This window comes from Vollenhovia emeryi, unplaced genomic scaffold, assembly GCF_000949405.1.
Source record: "Vollenhovia emeryi isolate VEMERY1.0 unplaced genomic scaffold, V.emery_V1.0 DF939150.1, whole genome shotgun sequence".
Classification (NCBI taxonomy): domain Eukaryota; kingdom Metazoa; phylum Arthropoda; class Insecta; order Hymenoptera; family Formicidae; genus Vollenhovia; species Vollenhovia emeryi.
The window spans coordinates 1,601,779-1,622,193 of NW_011967216.1; the positions used below are offsets into that span (position 1 = coordinate 1,601,779).

Genomic DNA, 20,415 nt, shown 5'->3' on the forward strand with positions numbered 1-20,415 from the left:
AGAGAGAGAGAGAGAGAGGGGGGGGGAGAGGGGAGAGAGAGAGAGGAGAGAGAGAGAAGAGATAGAGTGACTCTTCTACGAGTCTCGGGAATACATGTTCTCTGAGCTTAATGTAAAGTCCCTGGCTAATCCGAAAAATTCGCAGTTTAAATTTCACATAAAAGACTCAACCAGCTTTTCCAGCAAGAATTTTTCATTATCCGCATTTTCGCGTAGACCAAGATCTCATTTCAACTTTGTACGCCTTTTTATTATGCATAAAGAATACGAGCAATAACATTTTAATTCGCGATAATAATTATTGTTGATGAATGAGTTTTACAAGACTGATATGATAAATCGTGGAAGGAAAGCATTGTTACGCCTTTTAGAGTAAAATCAAGTAGGATCAAATATAAATCGAAGTACTCGACGTCATTTCGCGATATCCCAATCAAACTTGGAGCTTCTGTATGAATTATTCATACTACGATCTGACTGAAATATCGGAAATACGTCATTGTGAAATCCGCCTGACTGGACATTGCACGGAGTAAATCTTGAAAAGGTACTCCTACGTTTCAAGCATTCCATATTCAGTTATTTATATTAAACGATTAAGAACGGCCCTTTTATTGAAAGTTTAACTGTGGAATTTCGCGTGTCGTTATAAGTCTTATACATGGGAAATCGATAATTCTAATGAAACAGACCATTTTTCTGCTAAACTTTTAATAAAAGAAATCAATTTTTTCACTGTCTGGCTGTGTCAATTGAAAGTGGATATCAAATGTTTAACTAAGAGACTCGTCTGAGAATCCTGAACAAATAAAACTTTTATAGTACTTATGTGCCGCGTATAGTTTTACAAGAAACTCTCTTAATCCAAAGGCGCGAATCCATGCATGAGAAACGACTTGCGTCTCCGCACTCGCGTTCACAAAAATGTAAGTCGCTTTTGCACGAGCTATGTGTAAATTTGCTCAGACACGGTTAAACGCACGTAGACCGCGTGGGTGCCGATAATGCCCTTCTATAAAACACAAGCGTATCGAAAAAGGTATAAAATCCAGCGGGAGAGAGGGAGAAAAAAAAAGAGAAAAAGCCCCCAAGAGCGCTCGCGTAAATCGAGTTACCACGCGCTTTATTTCCTTTTGTGACTTGCGGCAAGTTGAAATTATCGTTATTTGCAGCTCGCGGCCATGAATTTAGAAGCAGCCTGTATATGCCTGTACGTATGCGCGCGACGATAATTCGTCGTTATTCACAATCGGGAATAACGTTGACCCCCCCCCCCTGAATCTTACGGCACCGCGAAAGTTATGACGAGAATAGAGAACGCTAAAGTAATACATTTCTTTTTCATGTCGTTTTACGACAAAGAAAGGAAATTAAATTCCAATGCTGTGCATTATTTATATCATTAAATTTTAAAACTTTAACTGGAAAATTTCCCGTATTTTTCTTTCTACGTCCAAACTATTTTTTATTAAGGGCTTCGAAAACTTTTGCCTGCTTTCTAGGTCGGTATTTTCTCTTGCCAAGTGAAAAGTCTTTTATTTAAATACTTGATTTCTGGTATAAAATTCAGCAAAAATATGGAGTCGCTATAGAAGCCTGAAAAAATCTCGGGACCGATTTAATCAATACGTCCAATTGCTTTATCTACGTGTACGCGGCGAGACAGACGCGCCGATTTTTCAGTTTGCTTTACTATTTAGCATCGTGCAAGTGTAACGGGTAAGTTCCACACTCGCATCACGTGCCGTGAAATTTATATTTCGTCAAGCCCAACTCTTTTACAGCCCCTTGCCTCATATAATACTCTCTTTCGAGAGATTTTACAACTACATCCATTTCCCTACTGCTTCCCACGTGTACCATTTACACTGCGCGTCCATCCGTTCTCAGTACGTGAAATTAAGAGATTTTTACTGAGATCTCGAAATGCGTACTTAGATACGAGATTGGAAAACAAATTCACGATAAATAGCTTTAATCTAAGAATTATGTTTTATTTTCTAACGAAGTAAAAATATACTGCAATTTTTAACTCCTAATTTTCTTTGTTGGGGAATAAAAATAAATTATACAGTCTACCAGAATTTGCAGACACTAACTTTTTTGAAATTAGAATACATTTTTTCTAATCAATTATAGCGTTAATCATATTTTAAGCTGAGAGACTTTCCATAAAAAGCAAATTTTTAAGAAAAAATAAAATATTACTTATTCAATTTGACACAGATCTTTTCTTAGCAGTATTTTAATGTTTTAATTTCTAATTCAGACAGCGTCTAAAGATATCTTTAGACACGTACGTCTGGGTGTATATTAGATGTTTATTTAAAAATCATAAAAAGTAATGATATCTGTCCAACATTTTCTTCGTCGATTTAAGATCAAAACTGACTTGAAAGAAATTTCGCTATGAATAACATCGTCTGTATTCTCTATCTCTTCTGAAGCATTGTGAAAATAAAATCTTTTGTCATGGATATAATACGGGGAACTATCTCCGAAGACAGATCAACATATTGTACGACTAATACCCTTGTACTTGAGCCCTAACCTCCACTCGATGCCGTGAAATACTCGCTGCAAATGCAGCGATATTTTCCCTCTATATCATCGAATATTTTGGGCTTGTCTGTGATCGAGGTCGAGTGCACTTTCCTTCGAGTGCTCCGCTCTCGAAGATACGTTTATTCGATACCGATTCCGAGAAATTTCAGGAAAATGCCGATATTTAAACGGAAATCAACGAGCACTGAAGGAAGAGAAGCCGAAAAAATCTAGGATTACTAATACACGATATCTATCATACACACGGTAATCTTTTACAAAGCTAAAGTTTAACAATAAATCTTAATAAGTCCTATTTCTTAGAGATGTGCCGACATTCATAAAGCGCCGATTAATGTGTAGCATTTCGTGGAAGTAAATTAATCATCCTACAATGACATGATAAGTCAATCGACTCGATGCATAGCTTTCGATACTATTGCTGGTTTTGATACGAATACCGTGTTCAATAGATGCGTTTGTTTACATATTTGCTCATCTGCGGCGTGATATGTACTGTATCTGATGTATATGAAATTATCCCGGAAATTGTAGTATGAACTGGTATCAAACGTATGAAACACAGAGTTACTATGTAGAAGATCAGATAAATCTAATTTGATCAAAATCGAGATATATACGTTTTCAATTTCATTTTGTGCCATGCTGTGTGTGGCATCGTATTTCCCCCATCATTGTAAGGTGCTTATTCATGTTTGCATACCATTCAAAGGAACGGTGAATTTTCGAATCAACACGAAGCGCAATCTATGGGATATTCATACAATATATATATTTATTAATACACGCGGTATTTCATTGTGAACGATCATTGATCCAGCGTTCCTCATTATATATTGAAAACTTTTCAGTATCGCAATGAAATTGATTAAATTTCGCAGGTTTACTTTCAAATGATATAAAAATAAATTGCCAATAAATATAAATGGATAAGATATAAAAGATTAAAATAATGTTGGCGCAATATAAAGTACAATTTATAATTCTAAATAAAAATAGACATTAGCACATTTTTCGTTACATAAATTAGCGATTAAAAAATATGCGATTGTAAAATATTTTTGTACTCCTCTTTTACACATACTTATATGCATATTTTGCATATTACTCTTTTCCTTGTACCAAATTTTATAATATTTAACTCTGGATACATGTAGGTCGAATGCAAACCATCAAAGTTTATTTAGAAAATATGAAAATATTTGAGAAGAACAAACAGAAAGGAAAATAACAAGACATGTCTAAATATTAATTTTCCGCTACGCGTTTGGTAAATATATTCATTTTTATTGCTTATTAACACACGCGCAATATATTTAATTAACTATTTCTAGCGTCAATCTTCATTATACATGACGTGAATATAAAAAAAAGCTTTATATCAAATAAAAGCTTTATATTTCAGAGTTGGCAGCTTTTTACTTTTATCCATAGTTTACTTTGATTGCTATTTCTCAGGCTCACTATTTTTTATTATTAACAATGCACTCGAAAATTTAATTAATCCTAATATACTTGATACTAAAATTAATATATCATATCTTTAGAGTATTTATAATTGTAATTTTCTGAGAATCTTATCTGTGTACAGAGCGCTGAATAATCTAATGGAACATCTTTATTAGATTTCAAGACTACTTCTCTTTTGCCAAAATTATTTATTCTATCGTTCCTCTGTCACTTTTTATTGAGCGTGCCCTAGTTTTGTAACATATTTTCCATCATTCTTTCTGTACCCAAAAATTCAAATTTACAACTAACTAAAACTTCCAAGCAATTTGTGGCCTCATGATGGCTATTCTTTTCATATTACAAGACCGAAATGTGTCAATAAGTGATCAAATGTGCCAAACAAGTTAATGACACGTCGATGGTGATAAACCCCATTCGGTGTATGAGCTTTGTGCGTGTGCTTTCTTGTATGCACAATGGATCGATGGGCATTATACATAGTCCGGAGTTAAACATTGCGCTAATCTGTCCTATCCTATCCATTTCAAGGCAATGGATCTGCGAAATGCGATATCTGTCTATAACATTCACAAATCCAATACCTCGGATTAAAATAAAAGATTTATCATTCATTGTCAGTGACACTACGCGACGCGCAATGGCCAAGTTACAGCTACATCATATAATTAATTGATTCTCGAAATGCAGACATAAAATCAAAATTATTCTAACATTCGGAGTCATGAATATTTGAAGAAAATACTGTTATCGATTTCCTTTAGTCCGTCTTTTAAATAAATTATTTTAAACGTAAGCTTTTATAAGAGTTTCTAGATAAAAATCATTTTCTCTCATTCTTACCCCATGACTTGCCGAATAAATAGAAATGGACGATTAGTACGCGATAAATAATATATGAATAATAAATTACGCTTACCGCCACCACCCGGCTGCCTTGTCGTCTCACCCGATGCTTCCCAGGCCTCCGGCTTCCTCGCAGGTTCCTCCATTGCTCACACGTCACTCGCGAAAACACGATTAATTACGATCGCGCGCGCACTAATCACCAAAATATGACGATCGCGCGGCACTTTGCGCGCCACTTCCGACGTTAACTACGACGCGGAATCCTGAGAAATACACGAAATATTATTAATGAACATATATATATATATCGCCGTCAGTTATTCGATCTGTATAATTCACATATCGCGTTCTCAGTAAACGGGAATAATATTCAAAATAATAGATAACAGATGACCATTTTAATCGAAAAATATCAAGTGTGGCGCGGGATTTATTCGAATCTACAAGCGCGTCGCATGTTAGTCACAGAACTATTTCCTGTTGAATGTCGTGAAAGAAGCATTGTAATTCTTCTATATTACTTCATCTCGATTAAATACTCGTCGTTTATTAACCTCGCAGGTGGATGTACACGTTAATTGTTCACAAATGATCCGCGTTTTCCGTTAGTTGTCACGATCGCATCCCGAGCGATAATACGGCACACAGCTCGTGCCGGCTCCTACGCTCACACCGCGCGAACGATAACAAAGCGACTTTATGTAAACAACCGCTCGCTGTGACGCCGTTAAAAACAAGCCGCCGAAACTGTTCACCCATTTGCCGCCGCGGTAAAAAATTTAACACCAACTCCACACGATAAACGTATATCGAACACCCAATATTCTTGTGTCTGAAAACTATCGCGATTCTCTGTTGAATCGCACCAGACTAATCGCGCGCCACACCGCACTCTCAATACGAAAACGATGGACAAATTTTATTTAAATACGGCGTAAAATTGGACAATGCGATACAGGCGAATCTATGAAATTACACAGAATAGCCCACTCCAATAAACAATCACAGTTTCAATACGTAATACGACTCGCCAGTTTGATATTTAGCGACCATAATTGTCTCGATGACACTTAAAATAGATTTCGCGCCGCGCGTCAAGCTTTTCACCGATTGCACAGAACGTGTCCATTATCATTGCCCATTATCACATATCCGAATGGAGAGGGCTTAATAAAACACCTATCGTTGGCTCGAAGGCTTTCAGAGTAATGGAATCGTCGTGATTCTTTATTATTAATAAGATTTCGTGCATTTCGCGTATACCCAGAGAACGATCCTTTGTCGCACTAGTACCCGCGGCGATCGCGTTAGGCCGGTTCTACATTGGTCGCGTCGTAGTTTCGCAAGGGTCGTAGACTGGTTCTAATTCAACGCTGATTGATCGAATCTATGATTTGCGACGCTACCATCGATGTAGAACCGGCTTTTCGAGAAGTAATGCCACGACACGCTGCTACCCGCTCGAGTCTCGCGACGCAAATGACGACACGGCGATAGCGCGGTGACATTGAATGCACGTCAATAAAGACGCGCGTCGAACAAACACCCCAAGATCGTTGACGGTTTAGAGATAATTAAATGCGGCAAATTTAAACGCGCTGCCGCGAAAAATCACCGTGACACCGTTCACGTACAGAGACTTTATGCGAACAGATACGACACGAGACGTTCGCACTACTTCTCCAACTTGAACTGCGAAAAATATCAACAGTCTGTATATTATTAATGGAAAATTTAAATCGCTGCGAATTATTTAATTCTTTTCTAAGTTTTTTTCTCCTATAAATTTAAACGGTTAATTAATTACTTAAATAATTCGAACAATAATTCATTCGAACAGAATTTTCTTACATTTAATATCTATTATATAAGAATAACATTTAGCAGTTTTAATTTATTAGTTTTAATTTTAAATGTATTTACGTATAATAATAAACTCGTATTACTTTTCTCTATTAAAATTTTTATATTACGAAACTGAAATAATACGATTTTAATCAAATTTAGGATTATAACACATCTAGAAAATGAGATTAAATCGTGGCAAAAAAGTGCGATCTTAATCTCAATTTTCATTTTGACTTATTAAAAACGAAACTAAAGCCCCTAATGGATGTCTGCATTATTTCACTTTTTAGCACCTGTTTACATCGAAGGGTATCGTTAGAATCAATAATTTGCTGATGTTCATTTATTAATGCCACGTGTTTTTATAGTTTTCAGCTTCAGATGAAGAGCTCGCTTCTGGCGATTATGATGTCAATTTGTTCTACGGTTCCGGCGACACTGATTTAAATAAGGTAGACGTTTGACACAAATTGGGCTCCGGCTTCGGCTAAATTCATGTCATATTAACAATACACTCACTAACCAATCCATTGTACTCACCGCTCAAATACTAACTTATAACCGTTGATGTGAATCTTGAATAATTTACTGATACTACTAATGGGTTTGGAAATTCGCAAGCATGTAAAAAATGTATTAAACGAGATAGCGTTAATATAATTTAAATATAATCATTTATAATATTATAACACTATAGCTTTCAACGTTTCCCAGATTCTTTTCACGAGTATATTTAAGCTAAAACAACTTATGAACTTATTTCAGCTTAATTTTTTTTCTTCATTCTCTATACTTTTGGTTATACAGCTTCAGAAAATTTACAAAGATTATATTGTGATTTAACAAAGATTAATCTTATATTTTGAAACTTGAACGAGCTAAATGAAAGAAGGGAATGATTACATACATCGTCAGTCACACACCGTGTGCAATATTAAATTATTAAATTTTTTATATTAAACCATTATATCATATTAAATTATTCATACAAAATGATTTCTGATCTCGTCTTGCTTAATCATAAATTATAATCTTATTTTTGAACTTGAAATATAATCTAGTTTTCGTTCTATTAGATTAATACGATTATAACACGTTACAATATTCCTTAAGTGCTTACCGCCAAATTCAATTATGGGGTAATTAATAAAATAATTACCTTAAATGAGCCACGTGTAATAATCTCCTCTAATATATTTTATAATTCAATTTATAATTATTGATTTTCTTCACTGATAACATTGTGGTTTATATCTTTCAAATTAACTAATCCTTATAATGGAATGAAGTTTTAATGAGAACTTTCTTAAAAGTTGTCGGCCATTAGGAGAAAGCCGGAGGAGAGAGGAAACGAGAAATTAGGTTACGCGGATAATCTCGTAAATACCGGCAGGATAATCTCGAAAATTCTGTTAGGATTTCGCATTGGCAACTTTGCTTACCCGAAATGTCCTGCCGCCACTCCATCTTTGCCATCCACTCATAGTCATTACGAAGTTGGACGTGATCCGAATGAAATTTGGGCATACTTCCGAAACAATGCGCGTAATAAATTATATCAAGCCAAGCTTACCGTTTAAATTGTTTAAAAGAAACATCCGCGATTCCCGTGAGTTTCGCAATATCCGGAGCATTAGAATAAATAAATTAGGGTTCAGTTGTTCGAATCATATTCACAGTTACCGATTCACGCGTGCGCCGATTCATGTAATTCTACAAAGCAGACGATTGGTTTAAACAAAAATTGATCCTCGAGAGAGGCTTGTAACTAATTAATTTCGTAAACAATTTTCGCAAACCGACTCGTTTCTGCCGGCTTTGCGACATTCCGTTAGTGCGAGTCCTAAACTCTGCAAAACTCACGTATGACGCAAATGTAAATTGCGCACGCGAATCATGTGGAGAAGAAGAAGAAGAAGAACTATCTCTGATACACTCCTGGGAACGAATCAGATGCGCGGGTCAGCAGGCTAACTTTCAACAAGCTGCAGCGATGCGTCTAATGTGTCGCGCAGAGAGAGAGAGAGAGAGAAACGGACGAGAGACTCGCTTTTCCCCGCTAAATTCGGTAATGAATCGACTGCGACTCGCTTTGCTATATGCCGAATGAACCGCCTTTCTAGAAGTTGAGGCGGTAGTTTGTGTCACAGAGACTGGTGATCCGTATCAGACCAATAGCATTTTGATGAACTCGTCTTCGACCTAGTTTCCGAAGTCTTTACCGTTTGCTGAATTCATTGGATCAACACGATTCACGTTACATATACCACGATACCATCTCGTCCAGCGGAAATGATTATCAATCTCTCAACTTTACTAGACACGTCGCAAAATTCTTCATATGTGCGTTTACCGTGTAATAAATAAATAATAAATCGCCGATATGATTGACGTGTAATCAAATATCGGGTTTTCGAGTGCAAGAAGCGCGACCATGATATTAAAAGACTAGAACTGCATTTAGTTATTAAATGCAGTTGGAAGGAATATCGGCCGTTTCACCGCATAGTAATCGAGCGGAGAGCCACGTTGAATACTGCAGGTAACGTCTAACGATCAGCGGCTCCGCGAGTCGATCCGACGTTTATCCGGTCCGACTGCAGAGTTCAACGAGATACATCGAACAAATAACGGTAAATGCGTATTCTTATGATAGCAATCCCGCATCCTTCGCCGGGGATCTTTCCCCGCTCGCGCGGAAATGCAGTCCAAGTTCAGTCGCGGTTGGCTCGCGCACGGGGGAGCTTTTCTTCGCGGCGCGGAGAAGAGCGGAATTTATTTCACCCGTAAAATCCCACTCTCGCGGAAAGCCCCGGGAATGTACGGCGGCGGGATGCAAAGACGCGGTCGTGCATGGGAGAGCTGATCAGGGCATGTACCGGGTGAACGATTTCGATGGTAACGCCCGGGGTTGCGACGGCGACGTGTCGTCGTGACGCTACGTGTTACTGCGACTCGTGCGGCAGGTGTTTACGGCCGTTCTTCCTTGGCCGCGTACGTGCGGATGCGTGCACGCCTCGCGCAATTCCACCATATACGAGGTATGAACGTATACGAGGAGGAAAAAGGCACGAATTAAATATGACGAGAGTGCCGCGCGCACAGAGCGGCTCTCTCTCCCTCTCTGTCTGCTCTGCTTTCACCGAAACTGAAAACCCCGCCCGTATTCCCTGCGCGCACGTTTTCGTCGGTTCGCCGATGTAACCCCCGTGCACGTCGAAATACATATAATTATTCAAACTACCGCCGACCGCGCGCCGTAAATCTCGCGTAGCCGGGCAGATATCGAAATAGCACGTAAGAATCGCGGATTATTATCACCATTATGCACGCTTATAAATTCTGACGAAGTGTGAGATCATAACAATCGCGCGATTAATAGCCCCGTGGTAACCTTTGCGCAAACGTTACGGTGTACAATGACAAAATTCCGTTTTTGCAACTCTTCATTATAACGTATTACAAATTACAACGACTATTTACGCGTTATTGTCACTTTATTTTCTAAATTCTCATTATACGAATGCATTGTACCTGCAAATAACTGTTGTGCCCCTAATAACGAATGACACTAATTTACATGCGAAATTATAAATCCACCGTAGCGTAAAATAAGCGAAACGTGCGCAATAAATGTAAGTTACATACGAATGGACGCTGAGGATACTCCTTTTGTTTTATTCGATACTACACGTTATTGCAGCAGCGCGACAGATGCGACAAATGTATTTTTTGTTCGCGCTTGCACGTGTTTGTAGTGTTCCAATACGCAACGTAACTGAAAACGTACGTTAAAAAAATGTTACAAAATCCTCAATCGAAAAAAAGATCCGAATCTTCATTGTAACGAGAAATACAATCCGCCACCAAGTTTTCTTTCATTAAATTGTATTCGAGAAATATTGGATTGTCGGGAAAAAAAATTAGTTTGTAATGAACAATAGTTTCGAAGATATTCAACTGTTTGGGCTCATACAACACTGCACGAGTAGGTCTCAAATATCCCCATTTAAAATGACCGAATCGAACGTTTGAAAAACGAATTGTACTGCGTGCTTTCGCCTGGTTATTAGAAATAGAATATAACCCGTTCTTTTTCAACGCCAAAAGAAAGAGACAAATGTCATACTTGTCTACATTAGTAATGCATGCATATAGCTTTCGGTGCGTTTATAATTTTGTATATGTATACACCTGTCCAGATACATATATATATATACAATTATGTATATACAAAAGTTAAACATATATAAGTGGTTTAAATTATAATGAAATCATTTATCATTGATTTTAAATTTCATATTATATTGAAATTTTATAAATTTTAATTATTCAATGCCTAGACATTATTCATTCACAGAGTACATTTATATAATGGTCGCTGAATTAATTTGAAAATTTAGTACAGAAACGCGTACGAGTAAGATATTATGAATCTCATGAAACAAGAACGTATAATTGTATAAAAGTTTCCAATATTGAATAACTTTATATATTAATCTTTCTCCCCAAGTAAGAAAATGTGACTAAAGTATGATATATCTCTGGTACATTTGAGCAAATTTAACAGATTTCTGATAACGGAAGTAGGGAACGATTTTTGTAATAACGCAAGAACGCGTTCGATCTCCGAAAAATCCTAACCGGACGTCGACTCAGCCCGATAAAGCGCCGTCGTTACCGATAATTATCGGAAAACACTTAGGGCTGGTGTCATGTGTGCTAACCATACTGCCTGATTGGCTTGGAACTTCATTAATCACCGTCACTGCTTGATGTATTATTCGCTTTTAACGTACAAGACAGGTCCGGTATCACGTCTGAGGAACTTTACTTGGACATTGTATTGTTCACACAACTGGCGCATGCGATCATTTATACTACTGACTAACAATTTGCGATGGCAGTTGTGATAGTCGGGATGCGTCGAAACGTAAGAATAACATCGCACATTATCTAATCAAATTGCGTATTAAATTTTATGACTTACATACGTTACGTTCTGCTGTCAGCTTTCACATGTCATCTTGTAGGTAATGCATTACAGATCGATCTCAATTCCTGTTCCCGCATCCGATACCACCTGCAAAAATAAATCCGATCAGCGCAATGTTAATGAGCATTTAAATTCGCAAATATTTGTCGTCTCTTTGCGAAGCTAATCGAAAGCAGTGGATACGTCCTCGCGTCACGCTTCAATATTGTGATTTATAAAACATCCGTAATTAGCATTTAAAATAACTGATCGGCTCGGTAAATCGACCGCTGCTTCGCTATTCTCGTCGCAACTACTTGTAAGTGCTGTAAATAAAAATATTACACGCAGTGTTTACTCGCACGCCTGCACGGAATCCTGAATTAGCGATCGACGAACGGTGACAACAACGTCGATAATCGTCCTATTATGTATCGTTTAACGAGATGGCGTAATCCGATCTTATCGGCACTGCTTGTGATACATTTTCAGATCAGTCGAGATACGGACGAAGACAAAAGTGAAGAGAGTAACCCGCCGCCATTCATCACGCCCCCGCCTCCGAATCCAGATTGTAAGTAAGGTCGTCAAGTAGCTGACGATTTTTCAACCCTCGTCAAATATTATGCTTTATTGAATTATATTTGAATTTGACATAACATCGTATGCATAGCATACTGTTATACATGTAACTAGAGTCACGAAAATAATCAATTTATGAAAACATCCGTGCCCCTTGTCTTTTAAATTAATCCAAATCATAATTCAATTTCCAAAAATCATTCAATTCAAGATTATTTTGTCTCGATATTTTCGAATGAAACAACTGTTACTGCTAATTCGATTTTTCCATTTTTTTTTCTTCATCTCTCATCACACCTGATGTGCATTTATTTGTTGTCATGAGATTTGTATTTTATTTTACACTGAGAAATGTAAATCAAATTTGTTTCACAATCGGATATATTTATTTATTATCTTTTGTCACGCTAGCGCAACTTTCCTAATTTATTGCGAGGATATTCGAACTATCTCAAAATATCAATATATCGTATCAGTATTTTGGGACAGTTTTAGTCTGACAGTTTTCCAATTTATCAATGCACCGAAACATCAATATCTTCTCTCTGTCTCTCTCTCTCTCTCTCTTTTTTAAATCCGACATCCCTAGCTTAGGAAAGATAGGGCAGCGTGTTAAAAATCGTTTATTAATTTCGCTATAGCCGACGTCGATGCGCGACGTCGACTTCGGAGGTATCGTGTCGAAGAAACGATGATAAAATATGAAGCAAACTTTTTTAATCTACTTTTCGCGCGCATAAATCACCCGGGCGTGTCAAAACAGAGAGCGACGAAGTTGCGTAGACTTATGGCGGTGCATTCGTTCTTTTTCAGATAAAGGTCCGAAAGGCGAGAAGGGCGACAAAGGGGACAAGGGCGAGAGCGTCAGGGGTCCCCCGGGGCCTCCTGGCCCGCCTGGCCGCGACGAGGTGAGTGCATTACGCGCGCAATCAACAAACTTTTTTACAGACTAATCCCAAGATGAACAGTCACAAAAAAAGACTGTTATTTCTTGTGCTCTCTCTTTCTCTCCCTCTCTCCCTCCCCCCTTCTCTTTTTCTCTCTCTCTCTCTCTCCAGTAATACCTAAATCGATACAGTTGAATAATTAGTAACGATTGAATTGAATTATCGGTTGAAATTATTACCATAAATGGAATAACTTATTAAGAAGTTATCCCAATTAATGAGAATCATATAATTACTTTTATTTCATCGTAATTACCACTGTGGCCATTTATTTTGCAATTATTGCACAAGTGTGTATTTGCGACAGAACGAAAGAAAAAATTTCAACAGACAATAGTTTACAATAATATAATATGTACGCGCATAAATCATCGATTGAAAAATATGAACTGTATCTTATCTTATTTCAAAATTTATCCGCAATGTACATAGAATTGTACGTAGACCGTTACGTTATACTGTCCTATTTAGCTATTTAGATCGCGGTATAGGATTTTATTAGTCGAGGGAGTATTCTGTGCTACCTGCGAGGTGTAGACATCTCGTTATATTAAACTGTAGGGACCACAATCGCGTCCGAAGATCCGGGCGTAGGTACGATATTGAAGGCGGCCTGAATGCGCCTGAATCCGGGATCACTCATTTATCTTGTTATTCGCGTGAGTCAATTTAACATCGACACCGCCGGAGAACCGGCGCCTGTCGCATATAACACTGATTACATCAAAGCCGCTTTCACGGCGCTTACTATCTTCCGCTGTTATTGGTACGCGGTATACATGCGTATTTGCTTTTAGACACCGCCGGAACTTGATTGTATCGCTTTGTTCATTACTGCAACGAATAGTTTGCTGATACTTAGTCGTAAACGCTATTACAACTGATTCGCTAAAGCAGTATTAAGTTACAGTAGCGAATGTTAAATGGCTTGATATTTCAAGGATTGGCAAATGAAGATACCACAGGGACCACCTGGTCAGAAGGGAGACCCCGGCACTTGCACCTGCAACGCCACGGCCTTAATGTCTTCCTTTACGATGCCAAAGATGATACAGGGGCCGAAGGGTGAGCCAGGAGTGCCCGGACAGGAAGGCAAGCAGGGCCTGATGGGCCTCACGGTAACGATTCTCATTCGCACGATTTAATCAAAGATTCAATGAAAGCGCTAAAAGTCATGTATAGTCATATTTTAACTACTTTCTGATCAATTCTAATTTTACATATCAAAAGATATCTAAAAATGCGGTAAATATTAAAATGGTAAAAAAACAAATTTTATAAATCGTTTATATTTCAATAGAACTTCTCTCCTTTTTTTTAGTCTTTTCCCGAAACTTAATCTTTTTGGGAAACTGCATCACTTTCGGCGCTTCTATTCGTCGGCTAGACAATACCGTTATGCATAATTTACGCTTAAATAATGTCACGATTTCAGGGTGCGGCAGGACCGCCAGGGGAAAGAGGACTGCAGGGTTCGTCCGGGGCTAAAGGTGACAAGGGTGATATTGGAATAGCGGGACCGGAAGGTCCTCAAGGTCAGAAGGGCGAGCCGGGTCGGGATGGAATACCCGGTGAAAAGGGTGCGCAAGGTCCGCCGGGGCCGCCCGGAAAAGGAGAATTTTCTGGCTATGACGTAAGTAGATTGCCACGCTTGAATATGATCTGTCATGCCGAGGCCGAAAGCCAAGTTAAAATATTTTCCCCGGCGCCCTCTCTCCGCGTTTGCATTCGCCATTTCCGCTTATCCCCGCGAGATTTTCTTTATATTTGTTATTTTCGCGGCGACAAGTTACACAACACTTTCATTGGAATTCACATTTACTCTTTCTATTATTAACTATCGATGATCGCGCATATTGTTGTAACGAAAATAGGTACAACAATTACCTTAATAAGAGATGAAAATTTTTTCGACGACATATGTCATTTAATATATTTAATAAAGCAATTGCGTTCCTTCGACAAAGTCGAAATGCCTATGAATGACGCAAGATTATATATTATATGTATTATATGAGTAGGCTTTTGTGTATTTACATAAGTGATATAACCATATATTTTGAATAACAGCGGATGACTATTGTCATACCGCTGTAGAATTAAAAATTTAATATATTCTATTATCGTGAAATGAGAAGCTGGAGGGAAGAGCGGGATGTTTGCCTAAATGGTTTCTGCTGGATATAACAGTGACATGAAAACGCAGACCGGGCGAACGGAGGGGTAATGTTAGCGCAAGAGATATGACATTGAGAAATTTGCTAGAGAAGAACATTTATTGTGTACGCGATTACTGCGAAGTCGAGGAAATTCAAGCGCGCCCGACCGTACGAAGTCGTCGCTATAATAAGTAGATAAGTATCTCCATTCAAGAAATTTTCATTATCCTCGTATGAATCTAGCTCAGTCGTATTATTCGCTATTTTCCCGAAACGGACACACGGCAGCGAGAAACTCGGTGGGAAATGGAGGGCCATATCTCCTCTCGCGGAATCGTCGGGCTATTATCAAAAGTATGCTATTTAAACATCGCATTCGGCGCCATCCACTGTATATTAACTCTCAGCAAATTATCCCAGTTAACCATTTTTCTCCATCATATTTGCGGATTATCATTATATGGAAACTACTTGAACGAATATTTAATATTTGTTAAAGTAACAGGAAGCGGGCTGATCTTTTTAAATAAACTCTTCTCAGACACACCGTACAGTGAGAATTGTTCGCGCCGCGGACAATTCTGCCGCTTTTGAAAAAATATAGCGCGACTTTACGTTTGGAGGAACGATGAGTTTTAATCGAGGAGCGACGCATGTGACACTTGTTACATCTCATAGATTAAATTCTTATTATTAAATATAAAAGACCGAAGTCAGTTTACCCGAAATTACGTTCTTCGTTATAAAAGACGTATTTGTGATATTAATCGTATAAGGAATTGCGACGTTTTCGTAGAGTAGACGATCCAATTTATATCTTGTTATTGAGATGGCCAAGTATTATTACTATATTATCCATGCTATCGCGTTTCGAAGTGCATGCAAAGGTGTACTCCAAGCCACGTCGCAGCATACTGCTCCCCGTGCAACCGCTTTTACGTGTACCGAAACGACAACTACAGCGATCCTGTCCCCACTCGACGCGACAAGAAATTCGTTGAATGGGAATGGAACGCGTATCGCCCCGCAGGGAATAAGAAACTGTGCACGTAATAACGGCCGAGCTCTGTAAGTCCGATCCTCAGCCTCCTCCCTTTTCTCGTTCCCCGTTGAACATCCTCTCTCTCTCTCTCCCTCTCTTTCTCGCTTTCTCTCCGTACTTTGTTGCGGTTCGTCCCGGTCCATTCTTAAAAACGCGGCGAATCTCACTCGCCTTTCTTGCCAGCTACGAAAAATGGTCCCGAATCCCGCTGACGGATCTGCGATACTAAAACGATGTACAGCGCACGGCAATGCATCTACTTACGTGCGACATTAACGGCGGTAAAGGGTTTAGAGTGAGTTTTATGCGGACAAATGTGATTTCGGGGATGCTACACGCGGATATAACGCGAAAAATTCCCGACTTCTACCCATTTTTCCCGATAAACAACAAGCTCTTTTTTTATAGTCGCAACATTTCCGACTTTCTTCGTGACGATAACTAGGACGTTTCAAAGAGTGTAAAAGAAAATTCGAGCGATAAAGAGACTAGTGCGTGCTGAAGATAAAAGAAAATAACTTTGCTGTTTTCATATTTGCTATTATCGTATAGGCGTGACATTTAACAAAACGAAACGTAATGTTGCCCATTAAAGATTTCGTCATCTTACTTTTGTTCATCTGTCCCCGTTCATTCGCAAGTTCTTTTCAATTTTGCTTCCGTTACTTTCCAGCGTTCCGTCATTCGCAGCGCCTTGATTATCTGTTTCGCAACCCGCGATAACTCTTTGTGGCAAACGTCGATTTTTGGCAACGCTCGGATAGCGCTGCATAGAACAGGCTAAATCTACTTGAGATTGATATTCCACGCTGTCAAAGTCAGCGGTAGTGGTTCAATTCCTGAAACCGTTTCTGGCCACGGGAGAGAAAAGAAATCTCCGCGCTGTCGCGGGAACGTAACGATCCTGTCGCACCTCAAACCGTCAATTTACCCCCGGAGATGCGGTCGTTTTTCACCTTGTTCTCTTGTTACGCGGTTTTCGCGGCGGAAAGCGCAACGACGTCGCGCAGAAATATAGCGGCCTGGCAGAACGGAGGGCATCATCGTCGCGCCATCGAATCGAATCGCGCCGCTTTATCAACGACATAAACCCGTGACGCGGATGCACCCGCATATCGCTGGAAGATCGGCGGTGACGCAATATTTATCCCACCCTCATGCTACGAAGATGTAAAAAATAAAATGGGACAAAAAAACGGAGGGGGAGGGAGCGCAGTGCCGGGCATTACGGTTTTCTGTTTTCGTGCCGGTGGCACGCTTCCAAATGTTACACCGCCGGAAAAAAGCGTAGCTGACCTAGCCTGGTAATTGTTGAGACATCGCAGAGAGCGGAGGAAAAATCTCGTTACTCTCGGAGAGCTGAGAGCGCGGAAAACATTGGGAGCTTCCTGCCGCTGCAATCGCACTCGGGATAATAATCCATTGTAGGATTATTATGTGTGTATTTGAATTTTACATTATGATAAATGAATCGGATAAATGTCATTAATGTAATATTATAATTCTTTAATTAAATTCTATCGCTTGTTGTGAGCGTCAGTTTGATCCGTTTGATATCGTGTGACAATTTCGAATTTTATTAATCTCTATTAATCTAAAGAGCACGAGACGATAATACGATATAGACACGCCGACACGATGCTGTCGAAGAATAATTTCATACATTTCATTCGATTCTAAATGTAAAATCCCAGAGATGAATAGTAGTTTTATTTTGAATACAGAAAGTTGCACGTAACGGAAAACTTAAATTTCACTTTGCTTACACAGATTCTTTTTCACAAAGAATTGAGCGTGTGGCAGAAGAATAGGAAGAGTGATTACTTTGCGAATTAGATTACACCGCCTATTGCACGCGTAATAAATTCTCGTATTGTGGCTCCGCGGCGGCATCGATAATTCAAGCGACTATAAAAGAGACATACGTCTTTACGACGTAACGAAATTGGCAAAGCTCGCAGCTTTGTTTAGGAACCTACGAGGAAAACTACGACAATTGCAACTGCAACGTAACGATCTATACCGTCGGATATATGTGTCGTTGAGGATGCATATACATAGGCGATCTGAAACAATAGAACTGTGCTGCTAGTAGTTAATTCCCGTTAGAGCATTGAATGTATATACATCATTGATAAAGATTCTCAAGGAGCAAATGGTATCCGCCCTTTTCAAATATTCGAATTGTTGATTCTAAAGCGCATGCTTGTATCTCGTTTAACGAAAACCGAACCGGTATGAGAAAGTCTGAATTAAAATTTGTCGAGATCGAATCGACCTGTATTCCTCACTGATAGATTCTCTCTTTGCTGCGAAATTGAGTTTTATTAAATAAGAACGTCCAGACACGTGCTCTCTAAAAGTAAAACTGAATGAGTGAATATTCACTGATTCGCAGTTATAAGTACAGTATTCAGTGATAATGCATTGACTTTTATAGAGCGATTTTTAAAAACGAGACTAGAATAATGGTATATTTGGAGGGAACTCGATCAAGTCGCATTATTAAATTGTTTCAAATAAATGTTACGTAAGTCTTTCTTAATAGACACTGGAAACGTATTTATTAGATTATAGCTTCATAAATATGCCAGTACTTTAACTCGCGCGTACGCTTATCGTGTAATATTTATAATATTTTGGTCCCGATCGATGTTTGTTAGAATCCCATTTAGATTATTTCAATCTTCGCGATACTATAAGCAATAAGGAGCATCTATCGATCGAATCGCACTACAAATAGCTCAATTGTTCGTCGCTCGATCGCGGAGATATAGAATCCAGATGGGGCGATCTGAAATACGAGCACACATGTCTGAGGCCTAAATACTGGCCACGTTAGAGGCCAACTTCGTCGTCGGGGCAGTTTATGCAAAGATAGACACGCGCGCGCGCACATACGCATACAGTAACAGTTATCTTACGTGACCCCGCCTCGCGCCCGGTCCTTCCTCCGGATGTGCGAGAGCCCGATTTCCCCGGGGAATACAGAAACCAATTTCTAGGCTGCCTACTGCATATACCGGGGCTAGGTGTACGCCAGGTAGGAAGGAAGGCTCGGAGATGCGCGGGTGTTGCGTCCCGGAACGTCGTTCAAGACGGGCCAATAATACTCAATTCAGATGTTCGCGCGTTTCGATGTGTGCATGTGTGCGGGGCGCACCCGATCGGTTCGGCAGATGTTTCCCAGCGAGAGCGATCGCGCGGACTGGAATTTGAATGAACAGAACCGGGTGGAAGAGAAAATTCGGAAATTGTATTAAGGCCGCGCCACGATGTATTACCGCCGGAGAACTGCTTTAAAGTAGAAGCGGATTTATAGGTACGTGCTATATATACAGCGGTAGAGAGTAGAATTCGGTGCGAATAAAGTGCCATTGAGTTCCAGCGGAAAGATGCATACGGGATGAACTGCCTAATTTTACGACTCCAAGAGCGAAGGAGTGAGATTTGGACGAATTCCACTATGGACGAGACCCCGTTAAATATTAATTGTATAAATGTGCGAATAGCGAAAATACTGTGTGCATTTCACGATTAATGTGAAATGTTAATCAATTGCGAGGCACGTCGTTAATTCAACCAGATAGTGTCGTTATTTGTTAACACGCGTTTCCAAGTTAACGAAACCATTTGTTATACGGTGGATACATAAACAATTCTCACAGTTTCATAAAGAGGGAGGAACGATATATTTGCCGACGTGCAGTTGAATATAGAGAATGTAGAAGAAGCTGTACATATATCGTTTCTCTATCAATAGCCGAAGAAGTCTAAAAGTTTCAAACCGTTTGCGAGAAGCTCTGAATGGGTATGACGAGTTATGAAACGAACGGTGGCATTGATATATAGATTTACAGAAATCGCAGCGACATGATTTATAGCGAAGTGCCGTACTAATGCGAAAAAGAGAATAATCGCTTCAGAATGCGAGCGATAGGAAGAAAATATTTTAAAAGAAAGAGAGAGCTTAAAAGT

General features: G+C 39.1%; 1 protein-coding gene across 1 annotated transcript in view; it reads left to right on the forward strand.

Annotated features, from left to right (window-relative positions):
* LOC105565636 (collagen alpha-1(XXII) chain) overlaps nt 1–20,415 on the forward strand; it is a 248,581-nt gene that overhangs the window by 218,349 nt on the left and 9,817 nt on the right. The window contains exons 6-10 of the mRNA XM_012018998.1: nt 7,101–7,184; nt 12,200–12,281; nt 13,103–13,197; nt 14,178–14,354; nt 14,672–14,869. Of these exons, the coding sequence (XP_011874388.1) occupies nt 7,101–7,184; nt 12,200–12,281; nt 13,103–13,197; nt 14,178–14,354; nt 14,672–14,869 (636 nt within the window). The remainder of the gene's footprint in view (nt 1–7,100; nt 7,185–12,199; nt 12,282–13,102; nt 13,198–14,177; nt 14,355–14,671; nt 14,870–20,415) is intronic.